Genomic DNA, 20,871 nt, shown 5'->3' with positions numbered 1-20,871 from the left:
TTCATTGATCTACCTAAAATAACTCACATGAGCATACAAGGCCATAATACACGAGGACAGGTACTAATGAATTAAGACTTTAAAGCTGGAGGAGCAAAATTCAAGAAAAAAAACAGAGGAAAAGGAAAATACGCATATTCTGCCTTCCATCTTCATCTTGTTAAAAACTTTCTGAAGTTTCTGTGCTGAGATAGGGGAGCAGCAGCTGAATAATGTCCATCTAGAGATGGATTGAATCTGATCACTGATCAGTAATTACAGCTCTGTCACATATTTAACCCCCTACCTGTCTGAAAACACCTGTGATTAAATAAAATCGGTACCACAGCGAGATTTTCTGCATTCTTACAGTACCAGCAAGGAAGAGATGAAGATGTCTCATGTCCTCTCAGACCATTTCTATTACAATATGCTCAAAGGTAATTGTAGAAATTTTGCCTAATAATACTAAAAATTATGACGCACTGCAGCTTTAATAGGACCAAGTGGTTGGATAGATTAAATGGTTTGCTGACACAAACATGCTCACAACCTTTTGCAAAATTGCCCTTGTTTTGTGTCAGAATTTTTAGTGTTTCAGGTGTTTTTCACATTTCAGCAAATCTTTAATAAGCAGAGACACGAACACAGACATCACAAACTGACTCTCATGCTTATATAGTACTTTGTACTATATGCAGGCTCCAGCTGTTAATATAATTCAGTCAAGTCTGAAATGTATTTTATGTTCTGTATTTGAGAAGACTGACAAAGACATCAGCACTGATGTTCTATTTAGTGTCACAGTGTCTATGGACTTCAAAAGAGACTGCACATGTACCTGTTTTCATCTTAAAATCAGATCTTTAATTTGTGTAGATGGTATATGTCTATGGTTACATATTAACTCATCTCATTTAATTTTTCATCATTAATTGTGCTACCACATTTTTCAGATTATAAAGCATTGTTTTGCAGTGAATTTTATTTTGGTTTGAGCAAATATCCCCCTAGTATGTGCAGTTGTGAAACACTACAGATGAATGTTGATGCCTGAACTCATATTCTTTCTCCAAATAACTGTCCTAGTGCCTACATTTCCTTCATGGACATCCACAATGTATCTGTCTTTTTTATATGTGTTTACTTAGGGTAACAAAGGTCCACCAGGGCTGCCTGGTCCAGATGGATTTCCGGGTTTAATGGTAAGATTCAATGTGTTTAACTATATGTGTTTAAGTCTGTCAAAACTATCTATCATCTTGTACTCTGCCTCTTTGCATTTGCCTTTCTTCACATACATCACCATTTGTGTTGTCGCCCCTCCCTCTCAGTCAGAGCTGGCTCTGGAAGTGCCTCTAGTACTGAATAGTTTCAGCTTCAGCACCTTTGACGTTAATGTCAAAGGTCATCTGAGAGAGGAAAGGCACCCAATTCCGGGGTGCGGAGATAAATGATATGCACAATACCTCTTGCCACCTCAGGTCAGCGATGTCATACTGAAGGTAGAGAAATTTCTGACCTCAGCTGTCAGTCAAGGACAGTCTGTGACTGTACATCTGTGTCAGTCTGCATATATTCACACATGCTTACTCACATCTGAAAGCATACTACAATACAGAATAATTTAATTTAAGTTCTGTTTCTTATGAAAGAAAGTGCATGGCTGTAGCTGAACTTGTAGACTTCTGACATATAACAGGCTCGCTATCTCAATAGTAGCTTGCCCTGCTTCCCAGATTGCTACGCATGTCTTCACAGTTGTCCAGATTGTCTGTTATTGAAGCTCTGAGGCTGGTCTCCACATAGCTGGCCTTCACCTTGCTTCCCAGGAGGCCATCCAGTGTTTGCAGTAGCTGAACCTAATATGCCCAGGACATAAACTGTGCCCCTTCAACTATTTTCAGAGGAAATGACTGGCTTGGGGCCGGTGCTCTTCACCCCCAAGTGGGCCTTTTATTGACTGTGAAGGTTCATGTGTCACAACTTCAGACGCACACGACAGAGTCAATGGTGCCATTCAAGATAGTCTCTCTCTGCCCCAAAAAGATGCTGACCTGGCCCTGACCTTGTGTTTTTAAGCTGTAAACATCTGTTGTTGATTATTATGTCAAAGGAAAAATAAAGAGGGTTAAGAGAAGAAAAGCTCTGATTTACTGAATAATAAATCTTGTTTAGTTTATAAAGTCAAAGTGCTTGTTTTACTAAATGTGGGGTTTGGCAGTGATACAAAACTGACTGTGGGTTACAATTTTCTGTCCTCTCTTCAAGGAAGAGTATCACTTTTTTATCTTCTCCTTTAATGTGAATGACTTCATAATAGATGCTTTAAGGTAATCCCAGTTATGTCTACCGGTCACAACGTACCAGATACTCACTGTTTGTCTTCATGCAACTCAACCTAAAAGTCATTAACTTGCCCTTCGACCTTAAAAGTTGTTCTAAAAATAAAAAAAATGATCCTTTATTGATGAGTAAGGACAACAATCTAATAAATCTAACAATCTGATACATTTAAGAAAGCCTTACTTTTACAGTTTACATTGTCACTTATTTCATTGTTAGAAGTAAGCTATTGGCTTAGTTACTGGTTGTGTAGAAAGGTGATGTGTGTGTGTGTGTTTTTATTATTGTGCTTAGAATATTTTTGTTTTGTTTCATTTTTAAGGGTCCTAAAGGTTATCCAGGGCCACTTGGGCCACCAGGAGAGCAAGTAAGTGACAATGATGAGTGTGCATATTGTGTATGCATCTGTCAGTGAAAGAGTACTTACTTTTACTTATTTTTCTTGTGCTTAGCGGTTTCAGTATCAGTATCTGCATCATGGACCTTTATAGTCCAATAATAATCAGAACAATAGCCCAGTCAGAACAAAAAAACGTGTCATATAATCAAATCCATCAGTTGTTTCTCTTTGGTTTGAATAAATATATTCTTTCTGTGTGTGCGTTTGCTCCACATGGTGGTGACATTTGGAGACATGACAATCTTCCACATGGGACAGACAAAAATGATATAGCTTTTGCATGGGAGGCTTTAAAAGACCTTCTATTTAGATTGTTGAACAAGTCACTGATCAAAAGAAACAAGCGTAGAAGAAATTGTTCAAACTAATGTTCACAAGGTAAAATTAGTATTCTCTAAACTACTGATGAAATCAAAATGCTTAGAAGGCTTAAAGGCCTTGTATTACAAAGGTTAAAAGTCAAAAAGACAAAAATTTAAATATAAGTATTGAATGTTCCCAATAAACACTTTGAGTCAAAGATGTGATCACTATATTTAGTTCCTATTTAAACAGTGAAGTTTGATTTTTTTTTTTTTTTTCAGTTAGGTTGAAAAAGAATTACAGGTCATATTATTAGAGCCATTGTATTGGCATAAATAATGTACTCAAGTTAAAAACCTTGAACCTGGAAACTCATTTTGTATACTGCAGCTACGCTATCCCAAATATTTTGTGTCACATTCATTCTTATTACAAATGGGATGCGCGTGCGCACACACGCACACCCACACACACAAACACATGCACACGCGCACACACACACACACACACACACACACACACACACACACACACACACACACACACACACAGCTGCTTCCTTGTAAATCACTAACCTGTTGAATCAGTCATGTCAGCTGTTCACTCTTGGCAACAATTCCTTTTTCCTACATTTATTCCTTGCTGGTTGTTTGTATTTTATAATAGGAAGGCCAATGGCTTAAACACATTAAAATTAAACAGTTAATGAGCACCATCACGCTGTAAGGCATTAATAGAACTACAATTATTTCTATAAAATATAGAGTTAAAGAGATCATAGGTCATTGCACCTTAATTTTATTTAAAGGATGGAGTTTGTCCTCACTGTCTTAAACCGTAAAAGGTGCAATTTTCATTGTAATGGAGCAGCCTCTACTGGAGCCCAAGGGTGCAAAAGGATACAGTTAATAGACAGGGCTATCTTGGTGGACGTTGCAGGGAATGAACAGTGCTTGTTTTATTCCTCAGTTGGCAATGGTGGTAGAGCTCCGTGTTTCTCCTCTTTCACCTTATCCATCCATCTAATCTCCTGATTCTTTGTTCATTCATTCTTTCTCTCCCTCTCTGTCTCTGCTGCAGGGCATACCAGGACCTCCTGGGGAAGCTGGAGCTGCAGGTTACCCTGGCAGGCAGGTGCAGTGAAAAATGCAAAAAAAATTAATTGATCCAATTCCTTCATCAGACCTGTTAGATTATTGTTTCCCCTGCCAAGAGGAAATGTTTTTTACCACCTGTAAACAGTATAGACAGCGTAAATGGGTACAATTTAAAATGGAATGCACTTTACAATGCATTAATGAATGAAAATGATTAAACATGTTTCATGTGCAGATCTGGGATTTTTAAACTATGTGGCCCAGAAAGTGGTTGAATAAAGTTATAAATTTTCATTACAAATGCTACACACAGTGTTTTCTTTTAGCTGTCTGCCACTCATACCCAATGTGTCTCTCTTACCTTGGTAAACTGATACTGGTCAGACTACTGTTAGGTTTACCTCACCATAGAATATGACCACTAACATCTTATATTCTGTGACAATAGGTCACCCTTACAGAAGTGTTTCTTTTGTCACAGGGCTCAGCTGGGCCAGAAGGTAACCCAGGGCCTAAAGGTGTCCGTGTAAGTATGACTCAAACACTGCTCTCATTCTGGCATCTTTACCTCAGCAGCACTCAGCTGAATACTTCATTTCCTGAAAGGATTAGGACAGTGTTAGGTCCTCAACCTTATTCCAGAGAGTGTGCAGAATCTGAGTTGTATTTCTGACACACTACCTGACAGAGAACTGCAGTCTGCTTGTGGGGGTTGGTCTGGGTTCTGGGTTGCCTTTAAAAAGGCCAACTGGTTCCTCTTACTATGGTTCATTCCTTCACACACAGGAATGCCCCAAAAACAAGAGAACAGAGGAAAGACGAAAGGGGGAAGGCACACAGAAGTAGAAAGTATGAAGGCAGAGGGTAGGGTGTTAATAGAGTGAATGAGAAAAGAGAATTAGATGAAATGTTGAAGCTCCTGGAAAGTGGATAGCTGGGATTACTATGTCAGAGTGAAAGAGGGAGGATGAAAGCGAGCACTGAAAGAGTGCACTGATAAGGTATATGTGTGTGTGTGTGTGTGTGTGTGGAAGAGAGAAAAACAAAGAAAGGGATAGCATTGCTAAAATCACTCATACATGCGACTATATTCTATGACAATTAAAAGTAATCCTTGAATGCGAGGGAGAGCAGCATTAAAGAAGAAAATACGGGGAGTAAAAGTTCAGAATAGTTTTTTAATGTCCACATGTGCACGGAATAGAACAAGTGAGTTTAAGAGTTTAACTAGAAAATATATGTTGTATGTTGTGATGATGTAATAGCCTAGAGCTCAAGGCGTTCTACATTTTGCACATATGTTGGAGTTACTGCTTTGGAGATATTAGCTTACTATACAAATCATAAAGATTTGGCTGAGTGTTTGAAGGGGGCTTTAGCAGCTGTAACATATTCTGTTATTTATATATGTAAGTCATTAACTCATAATGCACGATCTGTAGGTCCAGGTCTGTGGCTGCTGTTTTCATTTGGTTCAGCCATTTGTTGACATACCATCAATGCCAGTTGCAGTGGCATTGTCTGAATAATTAAATACACATATTGATTTGGCCTTTGGTTAGCATTACAATTAGCTCAACAGCAGGAGGTTTGGAGTATAGTTTACTTAGTTGACCTGCCTATGTCACCAATAGAGACACACACACACACACACACACACACATATTAGAGCAGACTTGCCCTTGAACAAAAGCTTAATTTCTAAAACACTGCAAGTTATATCCCACAGTATGATTAATACATTGTTATTTTTTATGGGGGGTTTGTGGATTTTATGTGCCAGTCAATAAACTTTATATTCAGTATGAATTATGACTTATTTCCAGGGTTTCATTGGGCTTCCTGGTGTTGCTGGGCCTCCGGGGCTTGAAGGAGAGAAAGTGAGTGATGCTTGCCAATATTAACCACAAATTTTGTCACGTTAAAATCAGAATGGTAGACAGTAGACCACCATTTATTTTCTGCTTCTTTGTAGTATACGTGCATTATGCTTGCTGTTTACGGCTCTTGGTCAACTTAATATGCTTATAGTCTTCAATAGAAGTTTTTTGGCAGAAATATTAGTTTCATTTATTCAAGTGTAATTGCTCACTCTGCAGGAGTGTGATTTAATTTGTGTGTTGTTTATTCTTTTTTTTTTTTTTTTTTTTTTTGTTTGTTCTAGGGTGTTCCTGGTCCTGCTGGAAAACCTGGCCTGAAAGGAAGACAGGTTATGATAAACACCTGAGTTATCTGTCGATATAGTGTCTGTAGAAGATGGCAGAGATTGATTCTGTTGTATGGTTTGGGGCTAAAATGAACAGGAAGAGCAGAGGAAAAAGAAATCCATATGTCTCCAGTACGCCACCAACCAGACATCAAAAAGACAAATATATTTGTGATCTGCATCTGTTGTGAATGTCCACTGGTTAAACAGTGCAGAGAGACGTAAGACAAGAGCAGTAACTTTTTGAGACAACTTAATATTGTTCAAAATGTGGTGAATTACATTGCCATTTTTGATAGTGTATATATTTTGTTTTTGGCACTGCAATAGCAAGTTTGTTTAAGTGATTATGATACTGACAGTTGGAATGTCTAGGTTGGGCTCTCACGCTGTGAAAAGTTAATGTTTTAAAACAAGCCTTTGGTTCTCTGTGTTGAAGTTGCCAAGCGGGCAGGCAGCCCAGTGTCTATTTCATCTGAAGAGTTTTCTGGAACATTGCACGCTGTCTGGCTAACTGGATCATAGCCTGTGGTCCACAAGCTTGCTAATACACTGCTTAATCTCGCCTCATTAAATAAGAATTATTTTCACAGTATGGTAATGCAGAGTTTAAAATTGATCAACAACTTGAGGTAATTACAGGTTTAATGCTATTTGTGAAGATAGCGTCTTATACATGACTAAAGTCATCTACTGCCAATTAACAGTACAATTGGATACAAGTGTCTTGATGTTTTTAAGTTAAATATTAATGTTTGTGTCCCACAGGGAGTAATGGGTGATGTAGGGGAGAGAGGGCCTCCTGGTCCTGATGGAAATGAGGTGAGATGCTCTTTGGTTTTCTGTGCCTTCTAATTCACCTTTCTCTGCTCTGTCCTTTTCCTTTCTCTTTCTGCTTTTTCTTTTAGTCTCTGTATTTTAGGCAACTAGTAAAGGTACAGTAGACGATTCCAGTCAAACAAATGTCCTCATTGTGTGTGTTCTAAGGAAATTAGGTGTTTTACACAGCTCTTCCTTGGATGTTTGAAATTATTGCTTAGATGACCTTTGAAATATTTTAACACACAAACATCACATGTTGTTATGTGCATGCACAGATGTAATTCTTCTCACTGGGGTCACTAAGATGTATACCTTGATCAATGGAGCAAAAATACCTAGCTCATGCAAATGCTCGAAGAATATGATCACATAGTCTAACATTACTCAAACATTTTTTTCTGCCAAGGCATAATCCTTTTAATGCAAACATGTTCAGATGTTTTATCCTCCCAGATGTTAGTATATAAAGCACTTACATTGCACATTTCCAATGTTGCCTCAGAAATAAGAAATGTACAGTACGGTAAGTGTCCTGTCCTGTGTACTTAGGATGTTGCTGTGATGTTTCACAGGGCCCTGTTGGTGGAATTGGCATAGGCGGCTTTCCTGGTCTGAGGGTGAGTATCATTTGTTATGATTTTTTTCAATAATATATTCCATTTCCATTTCCATGATGTAATACAAACAACGGTTGATCTGTCATCCATCTGGTTGGCATGCTTGCTGAAGTCTTTCCCTGTCTGAAATTGCTGTTTGTCTATTTTTTTTTTTTCAGTTTGTTTCTTTTTATGATTAAACCGGGGTTTTGGCGGATGTTAATTTATTAGCTGCAAGCAATATCTGTGTTGGATTTATCATAGCATTTGAACTACAGTATGACTGTTAGTTCAATTTAAGGGATAGTTAGGTCTATAACAGAGCTTTGTTAATGGGAATACATAAACATTCCACGAAGACACAAATAAATCTATCATAAATGGATCAGTGTTTCAAACCAAAGCAGTGTTACATGATTTAACACTACTATATTTATGGCTGTGACTGCACTGAAAGTTTCAGATGAGCAGTGGAGTGGTTTAGTCTATAGCAAGACAAATATATGACGTGTCAGTCATGAATGATTTTACTTAAATCCTGCAATAGTGTGTTGCCTAAAGGAACTGGTAGAACAATTTGTCAACTGCTCCTCTTTAATCATGCATATTAATAACAGTTTAATCTTGTGGGCGTAATGAGGGGTCTGTATACAGTAATGGTTCGGACATTTAGTGTCTTTTTGGTCAGAGGATGATCTTTTTGTCTTCTGTTCTTGTAGGAACAGTGATCAGCTCTGTAGACCTAGAGTCCATACAGGCTTTGACCAAGGCTGTTAATGTTTTACCGTAGTGACATTTTGTGGAATTACTTGTTAACTACAGAGACATTATTAAACTTCAGTGACTGTAAACTCCATAACCACCTCAGAAACTGTCTTGTCACTGTGCTGAGAAAAACCATAGAGCCTGTTGTCATCATACTGATTAATCTACAGAGGGTAAGAAGTCTGAGTTTACAGAGGTCATAGTAACATCCGTTTGCTCATGTCAACCAAATAGAAACAACTTTATGAAACAGAATTGTTCTGCCATCATTACAAGCTTCATTTACTCCAGCTTGCTATCCTCATACCACAGGGGATTTATTGGGGTGCTTGAAGGGTTACTCTGAGTGGTGGTAGACACATCTGGATTGATGGAGTTTCTTTAACCTTTACCTAGGCTACTGGTTGTAATTCAGCTTTACTACCCAAGCTACTGATTGTAAGTCAGCTTTACTACTGACACATTCAGCCAAGAAACACACTTTTGTACACATTTTGTAAGCATTCATGTGGATTCATTGCTTTTTTCCAGCTTATTGGTTAAGTCAGAAGCAGTTTTCACCCCTACCTTGGAACTAATTTTGACAGAAGCCTCTCTTCACTTCTACTCCCTTTCCTTTAAGCCTTCCTATCTCAGAATGAAAACAAAACCTGAAAGTGCAGATGCCTGGATTCCTTATTTTAAAAAAAACAAAACAAAACTCCACAGTATAAAAAATGTGCTTAGTTCCAAAGCCTGTGTTTCATTTACTGTGTTTATTCAATATGCATGTGAATGGTACAGAATGGTGCTTGCACATGGAGATTTCCATCACAAAGTCAGTACTGCTGACATGGTAATTATAGTCACAATATAGATAGCCTTATTCCTGTTTGTAAAGGGAATGGTTTTTAGTCACACACATTCTGGCTGTTTCCATCTAGCCTTGGTCAATTAGATTTTGTGGTGAGGCAGTGGTGAGTAGGGCAGTGCTTAGACCGATACCAATTGAGTAGCTACAGTGCCAGAGCAGCTTAGTGCTAAATTATGTTGTGAAAACCTGGAATGTTCTCAGTCAGAAACAGCTGATAGTGTCCATGTCAAAATAATGGAAGAGATCTGAAAAACTTCCTCTAAAGAATGCCATTCAGTGTGAGCCAATGACCTTTGCCCAGTATTGGAACTGTGTGTAAGTGTGTGTAATATGTAAGTTCCATTGTGAATCTCTTTCTCTCCACAGGGGGATCTTGGGCCTGAGGGACCTCGAGGATTGGCTGGTCTGGTGGGACCTCAGGTAGGCTAGACATCAACTTCTGCAAGTGCTCTAAATTTTTGGGAAATAATGATTTTATAGTCCTACATCATAAAGATATTATCACCAGGTTGTCACAAAGGCAAAGAAATAACCAAACAATGTTCTGTATATTGCCTGCTTCTCACTTTAAATATGAAAGTACATGAAACTGTCTTGTCTCCCTTGAATAAATGCTGTAACTTTTGATGCTTTCATCATACCCTGATCTTTTTCTTAGTAATTATGTCTCCTTATTTTTTTCTTTTGTTTTCCTTCGCCATTTCCTTTCTGTGGCAGGGCCCAGCAGGACGAACCGGCCTGCCTGGATTGAAAGGTGATAAGGTGATCTAAATATTTATATTATTGCAGAGTATCTGTGTGTAATGTGTCAGTAGTCCAGTTTCCATAATGGAATGTTTTACAGTATCATGTTGAATCACAGCATCCATGCTGCAGCTGAAACAAATTGTAACTGAAGATCATAGTAGAAAGTGAAGTATGGCAGAAGAACTCAGCACTGTTAAATATTGACGTTCCAAGTCAGGTGTGCAGTGTCTTTTCTATGTAGTCAGTTGATTTTGAAGCAAATTTTGATTGTGTCTTAACTCAGTTTCCAAAGTGTACATTAATTGTAATGTTCAGTTGGGGCTGAAAGAAAATTCCATACAGCTTGGAAAAACTCTTTCAAAGTCTTTAAGAAAATAGTAAAATGAAATTAAATAGTATAAGTATAATTTAGATTAAATCAAACCAAATATTTTCATTGTGTTTGTGTAACAGTTGATCCTGAGAAAATATAAGAAATAAATAAAAATGGAAATACAAAATTATCTTTTCTATTCTTCTGAAATTTCACACGGACAAAATAAAATGAAGTGAACAAACACTGAATATATATTCAAATGAGATATTTGAAAACATCATCAATGTGCATGCAAACTTCCAACCTCTACTACATAATATATTGTATGTGTTGAGCTGTTCTGGTATTATGATGAGTGTGGCAGGATTGTGCCTTGTTATATCTCTGTATGATACTGTGAAATTCAGGGTGAAGTGGGCCAAAGAGGCGAACCAGGAGAGATGGGGTACCAAGGGGATAAGGTACGTCTCCTGTCACAATAATGGGTAAAGTTGAATTACATTGTGTTAGAAAAACATGTGATGATAAATTCAGTCAAAAAAAGCGTTCTACAGGTGTAAAAATATTACTATCAGTAACTTACACAAGATTGTAAAAAAGGTTTTATCTCGAGCCAATCAGTCTGGACCTGATTTGGCAGTTAGCATTTCTGCTTAAAGCTAAACCAAGGAAAAAAATTCATTGCGGTTATCTAATCTTTTATGTTTTTGCTAAATTATTTAAAGATTAGTCAAAGGATTTACATAAACCAAAGATGCATGTGTATTAAACACATGTAAAAGTCTTTTTCATTAATCAGATTAATCATATTTATTATAATTATACTATAATAATTAAGATTATGTACACATATACATCTGGAATTACACTGCAAATATGATATGGAAGTTGGTGGGAAAAAAATCACATGCACAGAGAAGAAAGTGTGTGATTCCACTTTGAGTTATTTGTATGTCTTTTAGGGTGCCATTGGTGTGCCTGGTCCTACAGGTCCAAGAGGAAAACCAGGTCCGCTGGTAAGTTTGTATTTGTGAGTATTTCTCTGGGCAGGCACAGATGCGTGCCTAGATACTACACTAGGTGTATTTATTTGGATATTTGCAGGGGTGTGTGTCTATGACCGTGTAATTTTAACATTATGAGAACGTTTTTCTGTTTACACCATCACTAGTGGGTGTGTGTGTGTGTGCGTGCGTGTGCGTGCGTGCGTGTGTGTGTGTGTGAACCACTTTATGCAGGTTGTGCACAGGTTTTATTGACAGACCCAATAAACACTGTGTTCCTCAATGGAATCTGGACTCCATTAAAGTTATCTCATAAAGTGAGGGGAATTAAGTCACACTTACAACACATCAGCTTCATTTCATTTGCTAGGTACTGAACTAAAGTTAGAAGAATAGAAGAATAGGGATACATTTCTGTCTGCAGCAGTTTGTTAATTTGTCAACTTCAATAAAATTAGTTTAAGAGCAAAGATGAAATGCTGAAAAGTAAATTTCTTACTTTAAGGATGCTTTTTAAGCAAGTCCATATGTTTGAGAATGAAAGAAATCTGAATCCAGTGATCTAAATGTTGATACAGATGTTCTGTAGGAATTCAAAAAGAAATCACAAATTGAAACAGTTAAGGGTAAACATAGCTGTGTTTTATTACAACTGGCAAGCAAGTAATGGATTCACCCACAGCTCTAAATAGCACTATGCAAAAATTACACTACTGATTTTCATGAGAGTGGACAGATGGGAATGGCATGGGCAAGGATGAGCCCATTACATTTTGAAGCAGAATGAATCTTGGAATTGCAAGACAGCATGTTTGACAAAGATTTGGCTAAGGTTTGCACATTACTAAGTGCCCATCTAGGTTTCATATGTTCTTTTCATTAACAGGGTCAGGTTGGTGAGATAGGGGCACAAGGACCACCGGGGCCTCCAGGACCAGAGGTAAGACAGAAAACATTCACTTGTTTGTTGTATATTGACTTTACTTTGCTTGGGACAAGTATCATTCTAGCACCACTGTGTCACTGCTGATCAACTGTGGGTGTAGTTCAGTTTTAAGTTTCTGAGGAGCTTCCTGATATGTGAGGATGATCAGATATTCATAATCTGCCTGTTTTGATATTTATTCATTAGCATTTGGAACACCAGTATTGGAACATATAGCTGTAATAAATTAGGAGGTAAAGCAAGCAGGCCACAGCTATTATTTTAAGGGTCAGTTTGTTTGATAAAATTTGAATACGTACAACAACAAATAAAAGCAAAACTATGATGGTAATCCCCCCATCCATAAGAAACAAGGGCACGGTGAATGGTTTGATGAGTATGAAAATATTTTACTTTAATCTTAAAATATTGAAAACTATTCACTTTAGTATTCACTAAGTGTTACCTGTATGTCTGTTAGAAGGGTACAAAATGACCATAGGTCACACAGGTCACAGCTAGTAGGAACATTTTCCAAAATGAGAGATTATATCATGGCAGGCATGCCTGAAGGTATTCAGGTACTGTTAGCTCAGAAGTGATCCATCAATGTCTTTAAATCAGTTTTCTGTAAACCCGCTTCTGTATGTCCCAAAGTCTGCACCCCTCTGTCTGATGCAGATTTATATCAGATGCCTTCAGTGACTTTCAGACTGAAGCTGCTGTAACATTAACTTATTAATTGGCTGACTTCATACCTGTCATTTTTAATACAGTATAATCATGCCCCTCCTGCAATGTAAACCAAGATTCAATGACTCAGACTGATGTGTGGAGTCAGTATTTGTGTTGTCTTTAATTTGTCTTGTGACTCAGTGAGATGTGAAATCAGTCTCTTGCTTCCTGCTTTCACAAGGGGTTTCCTGGGGACATAGGAATACCAGGGCTGAACGGACCACCTGGACCAAAGGTACCAAAATGTCATCATTTCCTTGTCTTTGCATATATATACATTTATTATGGTAGAAAACTAGCACCTGCCATCCACAAAATGTAGATGACTCTGAGTAGTAACATTGAATTTCCTCGAAGTACAAGCCACTATAGCAGGTACATAAGAGTAGCAAATATTTCAGTTGTAACAGAGCGATTTGTGATATTTGACAACACTTATTACACCATGAGTATGGTTGTTACACTCTGACACTTTAACAAGGGCACTCAGAAGGATAGAGAAGCACCTTGAGTTATTGTGCTGCCTCCCCCTCGTGTCAAAGCACTGTCAGTATTTACATCTTCAGTGAGAAGATGTTGTAGTACTATCTTTGTGTTCATGAGAAGAGAAAAAAAAAAAACTTGAGAATGAATTGCAGAAAAGGTAAATAGCTATCATTGTGTTCTGTCCAAGACTGATTTCACCAAATACGTTCAGTGCATGTTGGTTTGTTTGTATTTTGCTTACTGTCCAGCCAGTTTCAGGGGTGTTTTTTATAACTTTGAGTGAAACACAACATTTATTATGTTTGAGAGCCTAGATTACTCAAAGATTTATCTAGTCACATAGTCAAGATTTAGGTACCACTCTGGATTAAAGCAAGATGAAAACAGTCGATTGACTCTGGCTATTGAATAAATGTTGAATTTGGAATGTAGGTGGACTTATTGAAGAGCATAGATACAGTATCGCAGTAAAGCTGCAGTATAAACTGCATGTCATACATGAAAATGAATTAAAACATATCTGTGATGAAATCTGTATCTGAATCTATAGTTATGTAAATTACAGGTGTCAGTAGAAAAGACAGTAGATAATCAGCGATCAGCACAAGCCCAGACTCAGTATATCCAGCAATAAGGTTTATATAGATCATGAATAAGATAATGTAAATGTTTTCTTCAAGAGTTAATATTTACTTTAAGTAAAGTCAGTTTTTACCCATTTTGTCGTCTGCCTGTCAGTCCATTCAATGACATAATCACATTATATGAAGAATGCATTGAGATATCTGCACCAAATTTATACAGTAGATGCATCTTGCCATGGAGCAGAAGCCTATTGAAAATAGGTGACCTTGACTTACTTTTTCAAGGTCAAATGGCCTTGTGCAGTTATAATATCTGAGTACTTTCAAATAAAAATATGTATGTAATAAGTTTTTCACAAAGACAATCTAATCTAAATTTTAGGGCAGTAACTTTCAACAGAATCTTACACTATATTTGGCTGAGGGGTATTAAAAGTGTGCAGCACGTTATTTTTTACTTACATAATCAGGCATGAATACTGTACATCATCTGTTCACATGAAGTTACGTGCTGTCGGTTAAAACAAGAAAGTGTCTGGTAAAAAATGAGCTGCCTGGTATTAGGTTAGAATTCACCAGTCACAGTGGCAGGTAGACCAAAATGTTAATTTCCAACCTACTGTGTTACTATGTTTAATTTAACATATTTAATTCATGTTTCTGTGTTTTAGGGGATGCAAGGTGCCAGAGGACCGCAAGGGCCTCCTGGGCCACAAGGAACACAGGTGAGATGATTTGAGACCTGTCTTTACGTGTCTGCACAGTTTTCTCATATTCTCAAAAGATAGAAGAAGGTGGAAAGAAAGGCTCATCTACCAATTTCCATTAGATCAGTAGTTGGAGGCAAGATTAATATACACAGCAGTTCTCTGAGGACATTTAGTATGTTGTCATGTATAAAAAAGTTGCAGTGTACATCCTAGAGGGAGTGTTTTTTCTCTTCAGTGTCTCTTGGGGCATGTTCCACTGGATGAAGTCATGATTCACCATTGGGTGCATATTAAAAACAAGGTTGAAATTTTTCCAGGCGTGGAAAAAAGGGAACAGAAGCCTTTGGCAGGTGTACAATACACATGCACACACAGCTACACCTTTCTGTTGTGTTAAAACGTTGATCTGGCAGCTACTCACAGTTGTAGAGCTAATGTGCTCTCCTCAGACACATACTGTACATTGGAGGTGTGGGGTCACAACAGTTGAGTCAAAGCATGAGTTACTGACACAGGGTTGTTTGAAAAAGTAGTAACTTAAAACTCAACTTTAGTGCAAATAAAACATTTCTACTGGTATTTCATTAAAAGACCAAAATTAAGTAGAATTAGAAAACAGTTCTTTGTTTTTCGTCTATAGTATTTTTTCTGTATATATTTTTTCTGTTAATAATCTCTGTACTTTTAATTGATTTTGTTGCATGCTGGGTTTTTACTTAAAAAAAAGTTATTAAAACAGTCATACTTTCCTTTAAACACAAGTACTGAATTATTTTTACTGAAAAAATGCTTTAGCCTTATACACGCATTGTATGTATGATTGTTAGAATGAGAAGCTCCTGATTAAATTAAAAACACGAAACTACAAATTGACTTTGTTTTTACGCTCAACTTTCCACCGTTTTATACATAAATAAAACGTTCATAAAATTTATTTCATGTAAATGTTTTTGAGATGGGGGCATCTTATGTTCCTGGGCTGATTTGTTCCATTTTATGTAGATGTTAAGGCAGGTGATCAGTGTTAACCTCTGAAGTTGTGGGTTAGAAGTCAGGCAGATGGAATGGGGCTTTGTGTGCATTTGTACATGTTGTTTGGTATTTCTGATAGCTTGTTTGGGGCTCTGTATTTACTTCACTTCTGAACTTGGTGTATACTGTATGGGATAGTTTGTTTGTGTGTTAACGCATGTTTGTCAATGTGTGTATGACGACTTGCATTGTGTATCTATCTGCAGGGTGATGAAGGACCACTCGGCCCACCTGGCACTACTGGCCCTACTGTAAGAACTCCCAGATGCACACGTACACACAAACACACACGGATACACATTCACTCCTGAGGTTTTGCAGGTGGTTTGAATAATGCAGTTCACTTAGATGTTTTGTCAGGAGGCAGCTGTGCTGAGATGTGATAAACACATTTTGAGGAGCTTTAACATCTTTTGATCATAGTGTGTGTGTTTTTGTTTGTGTGATCATGTCTCGGCCTGCCTTTGTAGGGAAGACCTGGAAGAAAAGGCTACATAGGAGAACCTGGACCTGACGGCCTAATGGTGAGACAGCTTTTTTACAGCTATTGTTACCGTGTGAAAATAGTTTTACACTTTTACTTATACAAATTACAGAGCAAGGTTTTAGAACGCAAAAATCAGTTTCATATGGGGATAAAAAAGTAGTTCAGTTGGTGAAATATGACTCCCAATACAAACAAAATACTGGGGTTGTCCCATAGGCTCACATAGTGCACTGTTTACCAAATAGGCCAGTAACTTACTGCACCAACCCAGGTTTGATTCCAACTCGGACCCTTTGCTGAATGTCAGTTTCTCTCTCTTTCCATCATCTCCTGTCTATTTCCTTTTATACTATCAAATAAAGTGCACATGGCCAAAAGAAAATATAGAAAACATTGGTTTGACTGGCATTAGGGATGTGCATCTCCATGATTTAGGCAAAGAGTCTACCAGTGATCTAATAAATTAGTTATATTTAAGGACTACCAGTGTGATATAGCATTCACCATTGTTGCGTTTACTACATTGTAATTAACCTAATATGATAAGACGCCAAAACATGATATTGACCCATTCAGCAAGTAGCAGATAGCTCAGTTGTATTTCTCAGCATCATTAAATAACTAAAAAAGTTAAATTTTTACTTGACTTTTTTTTTTTTGCGCTCTCTGTTTTGTTTTGACTTCTAAGTAACTTGGCCTTTACACAAACAGGCCTTAGTGCATGTCCTTGTGGAAACATAAATTATACACCTTAGGCTCTGCTGAAGCCTTAAACATTATTCATAATTGTCCAACACCCTGCTACAACCGACGGAGAAAATTGGCCCTTGACAGCAGTGGAGATGAGACACATGGTTGAGAAAACAGTTTTACAGAACAAGGGTTAGTGTACCGATATATATAATATTCCTGGTCATGTTCTAAGACATAAAGAGATACTGAATCCACCAATAATTAGTCACAGAAAAATTATTAGACCACCTTTGCTTTCTTCAATTTCTTGTTCATTTTAATGCCTGGTACAATTAAAGGTACATTTGTTTGGACAAATATAATGATAACAACAAATAATAAGCTCATAAGAGTTTAATTTCAGAGCTGATATCTAGCCATTTTCCATGTTTTCTTGGTAATAACCAAAATCACGCAAGTTCTTACATCAATAGCTATGACATTGTACTGCCAAAATAGTGCTTTTCGATATTCCTTGTTTTCTTTTCTGTCTGTTTTAGTCACATGATACGCACAGGAGTTAGTACTTGATTGCATAACCATTGTTTTTGATGACTTTTGATGGTCTAATAATTTTATGCTGCGACTGTATATAGTATATACCAATAAACCTGATTTTACTGATACAAAGACATTAGAGACAATACATCTTGATTACATGAAGAATTGTATACAGTATGCACTTAATGATGGTGATCTGGTGCAAATCAGTGAATCATATCACAGACTGCATAATGTACGTGCTGGAGAGGACATGCATAACATCATATATCATATATTTACTATTGGTTAAATGCCTCATTCATATTTTGACATTCCTGTTTAGGACACAAAAATAGTCTCATTGCTTGTTTTCTAACTTTGGTTTCCTTTCTTTTGAACCTACTACAAATCTGCTGCAATGATTAGATGATGTTATAGATCTTTAGATATAAACATCAGTTCCCATCATTCTGTGTTGTTACATTTAGGCTTAATAAGTAAGAAGCAACAAATGTTTGCAGTCCCATGCCATAAGGTTACTGTATATCTGTTCTGTTTAACAGCTTTTTTCTAATTTATTATCTAATTCCTGTGCCGGTAGCAAGGCAGGATGGCGGCAGAAATCTCTGTAATTACAGGAAGCTAACCAGCACACTGTTTGATGTTTTCTGCTTGCAGGGAGAGAAAGGAGACATGGGAAATGTTGGAAAAATTGGACCACAAGTGAGTTGCTTTCACACTTGTAATGTACAGGACTGACATTAATTAAGAGCCATCCTGCTGTGGATTAGTAGCTTTTCATTGAATCTCTCTGTAAGTGTGTTGTGGAGGCTGAGCTGTAACTTTTATTAGTGCCAGTTCCTGGGCTTAGATGCCCTAATAGTACAGTGTGCTTAAAGTTAAATATATACCATGTGGTAAATAAAATCCTTACATATAAAGAGAAATGCTTTGTGATGTTTTGGTGTTACCCTGACCCACTTTTAATTCTGGGAGAAAATTGGATCCTCTCCACCTTTCAAATAATGTTTTCATCATAAAATTGGAAGAGGACTCAAGTAGAACAGAGGGAACACCAGTCATACAGTATTTCCTCTGTGGAAGTGACCTCATTTGGGTTGCATGTTTCTTTACGGTTCAGTGTGCCAAAGTGTGTTTGATACTGTTGTTCCCCAAAAATGATAGGTATGATGCAGGTTGGCAGTGTTTTAATTACTTTTGGAAAAAAATATGTTTGTTTTTATTCATCAAGCGGCTTTGCAAGTTTCCCAAACCATATGTATTGTGATTGTTTTTAAATTAGCCAAATAACAACAAAATCTCATTCTTTTTTATGTCTTACACAATCCTTTATCCTACATGTCTGGCGGAGTGTTGGGACATGTTTTCCCTTTGTAAAATCCTGATCTGCACACAACTGCTCTGAATATCCAAAGTATGTTCTTCCTTCCCGGGGGCCCCTTAATGTTAATATTTGCATTCTGTGCATAGTGGAGGCAACCAAGCAGGCCTTGTTGGACTGCTGCAGTGCACATATGAGAAGGATTAAGCAGTTACAGAGTAGAAAACCCTTTGAAGCAAAGACGAGCTATGGGGCTATGCAGAGAGTAAAAAACTTTAAAACATATGGAGGCTCTAATGAATGCCATTACATCACTTTCCAAATAAATTACATTGGTAAGACTGAAGAAAGTCTGTTGCTGACTAGCACAGGTTAACACTGGGTCAATGCAAAGAGACTTTGGGTAACCTATTACCATAAGGCCTCCCATAAACTGTTTCAAGTCAAATTTTACAGGAGTGCTTTACAATGTACTGACTTTTAGCCAATTAAATCAACTGCTAAGTGTGCTATTAGTGTCACCTTTTAGTCCAAAACTATAAAGATGTGTTTCAGACCTCAAATTGTTAGAGACAACCACAGGTGTCCTTTGGAATAAAGGTTCTATGTCAACCTCTGTGCTTTGATTTTCATGTGTTAGACTTACATAACGTGTAGGAACATTTATGCTCCTTGCAGTATGTGAGTTTGTTTGACATGTGGTAGTGTTGTGCTGTGTGTCATTTCTAACTGTGAACTTAATGGTTAATGCAATACTTTTTGGCCCAGGTTGTAGCTAACCCCTTAGAAAAAAGATCACAGTGGAAACACTGTAAAAGCTCCCATGTTAAGACTTTGTCATCTGGAAACCACTTTTAAACCATTTCCTAGTGTGAAATGGTACAGAGTACCACATTGCCCCACTTCATGTCCCAATTAAGGGATTTGAAATCAATTTAGAGACCCTTTTCCCATGCCTGCAGGCTGCATCCCCTCACAGACACTGCTACTAATCCACTACTCAACTGCCTTATGGGAATTAGGTGATGATACACGAGTTACACTTTGAGGCTGTCAGCATTTTAGTCACAGCAAGTTAAGGAAAAACAAATGGAATAAATCTTAGTGTGTACATAGTGTTCTGCTTCTTTTTTGACTCACTCGCTTTGTCAACCTGTCACATTAAACTTTGAGCTTCTTTATGTCTGTATGCCTTTACCCTTTTTTGTCCTTTATAGCTACTGTAAAAAGCTAGGAAGGTAAAGAAGACTTAAAGCTTTTAAAATAACAGCTCATGAAGAACAGCTTGTAGCGCTGTAGAGTGATTAAGTGACAGTTAAAACAGCAGTCATAAATATTGTCAACTATCTAAATATATCATTGTGCGAAGATGGAACACAGCAATGGAAAATGGACCTCACAACCGCCAACAGCCACTGTCTGACTGCTCTGGCTTTTGTATTTGGTCGGAAAGAAAACAGTCTTCAGCGGGACTGTCATACAATAGGAATTATTAAATTAATACAAAAACCTTGCAGTCCATTTAAATTAAATAGTTATGGTAGTATACCCTTTGCATGCTTGTGATTTGTGTGTTATACATTACCTCTGTCATCTGTTCACTACAAATTCTTTGTAATTCTAACTTTATGTCAGACATAGATGTGATAATATTTATCATTTTTGTGCATTTTTAACCAAAGTAAAGAAACATATGACAGGACACATGACATACTGGTGCCGGTCCAAGTTTCAGATCTACTTGGCCAAGTGTTACAGGAGCTCTAGATTCTCCAAGGAGAAGCTGGCACCAGTCCAAACCACAGCCCCTTTTCCAGCCATCTGATCTGGAAGTGGTTAAGCTCTACTGATAACTCACATTTACATTAGGATTCCCCATGAAGACTCCTGTACTAAGTAGTATGTATCTTCTTGGAGCCAT

At 37.4% G+C, this 20,871-nt stretch overlaps 1 protein-coding gene across 1 annotated transcript in view; it reads left to right on the top strand.

Annotated features, from left to right (window-relative positions):
- The window catches only part of col24a1 (collagen type XXIV alpha 1 chain), an 87,227-nt gene that overhangs the window by 23,497 nt on the left and 42,859 nt on the right, over nt 1–20,871 (top strand). Inside the window, exons 7-24 of the mRNA XM_030131762.1 lie at nt 1,131–1,184; nt 2,648–2,692; nt 4,109–4,162; nt 4,607–4,651; nt 5,952–6,005; nt 6,290–6,334; nt 7,100–7,153; nt 7,726–7,770; nt 9,734–9,787; nt 10,085–10,129; nt 10,838–10,891; nt 11,393–11,446; nt 12,321–12,374; nt 13,276–13,329; nt 14,836–14,889; nt 16,113–16,157; nt 16,377–16,430; nt 18,287–18,331. Coding sequence (XP_029987622.1) covers nt 1,131–1,184; nt 2,648–2,692; nt 4,109–4,162; nt 4,607–4,651; nt 5,952–6,005; nt 6,290–6,334; nt 7,100–7,153; nt 7,726–7,770; nt 9,734–9,787; nt 10,085–10,129; nt 10,838–10,891; nt 11,393–11,446; nt 12,321–12,374; nt 13,276–13,329; nt 14,836–14,889; nt 16,113–16,157; nt 16,377–16,430; nt 18,287–18,331 — 909 coding nt within the window. The remainder of the gene's footprint in view (nt 1–1,130; nt 1,185–2,647; nt 2,693–4,108; nt 4,163–4,606; nt 4,652–5,951; nt 6,006–6,289; nt 6,335–7,099; nt 7,154–7,725; nt 7,771–9,733; nt 9,788–10,084; nt 10,130–10,837; nt 10,892–11,392; nt 11,447–12,320; nt 12,375–13,275; nt 13,330–14,835; nt 14,890–16,112; nt 16,158–16,376; nt 16,431–18,286; nt 18,332–20,871) is intronic.

This window comes from Sphaeramia orbicularis, chromosome 4 (genome assembly GCF_902148855.1).
Source record: "Sphaeramia orbicularis chromosome 4, fSphaOr1.1, whole genome shotgun sequence".
Classification (NCBI taxonomy): domain Eukaryota; kingdom Metazoa; phylum Chordata; class Actinopteri; order Kurtiformes; family Apogonidae; genus Sphaeramia; species Sphaeramia orbicularis.
The sequence above is the reverse complement of the archived record's forward strand: the minus strand, read 5'-3'. Positions and strand labels throughout refer to the sequence as shown.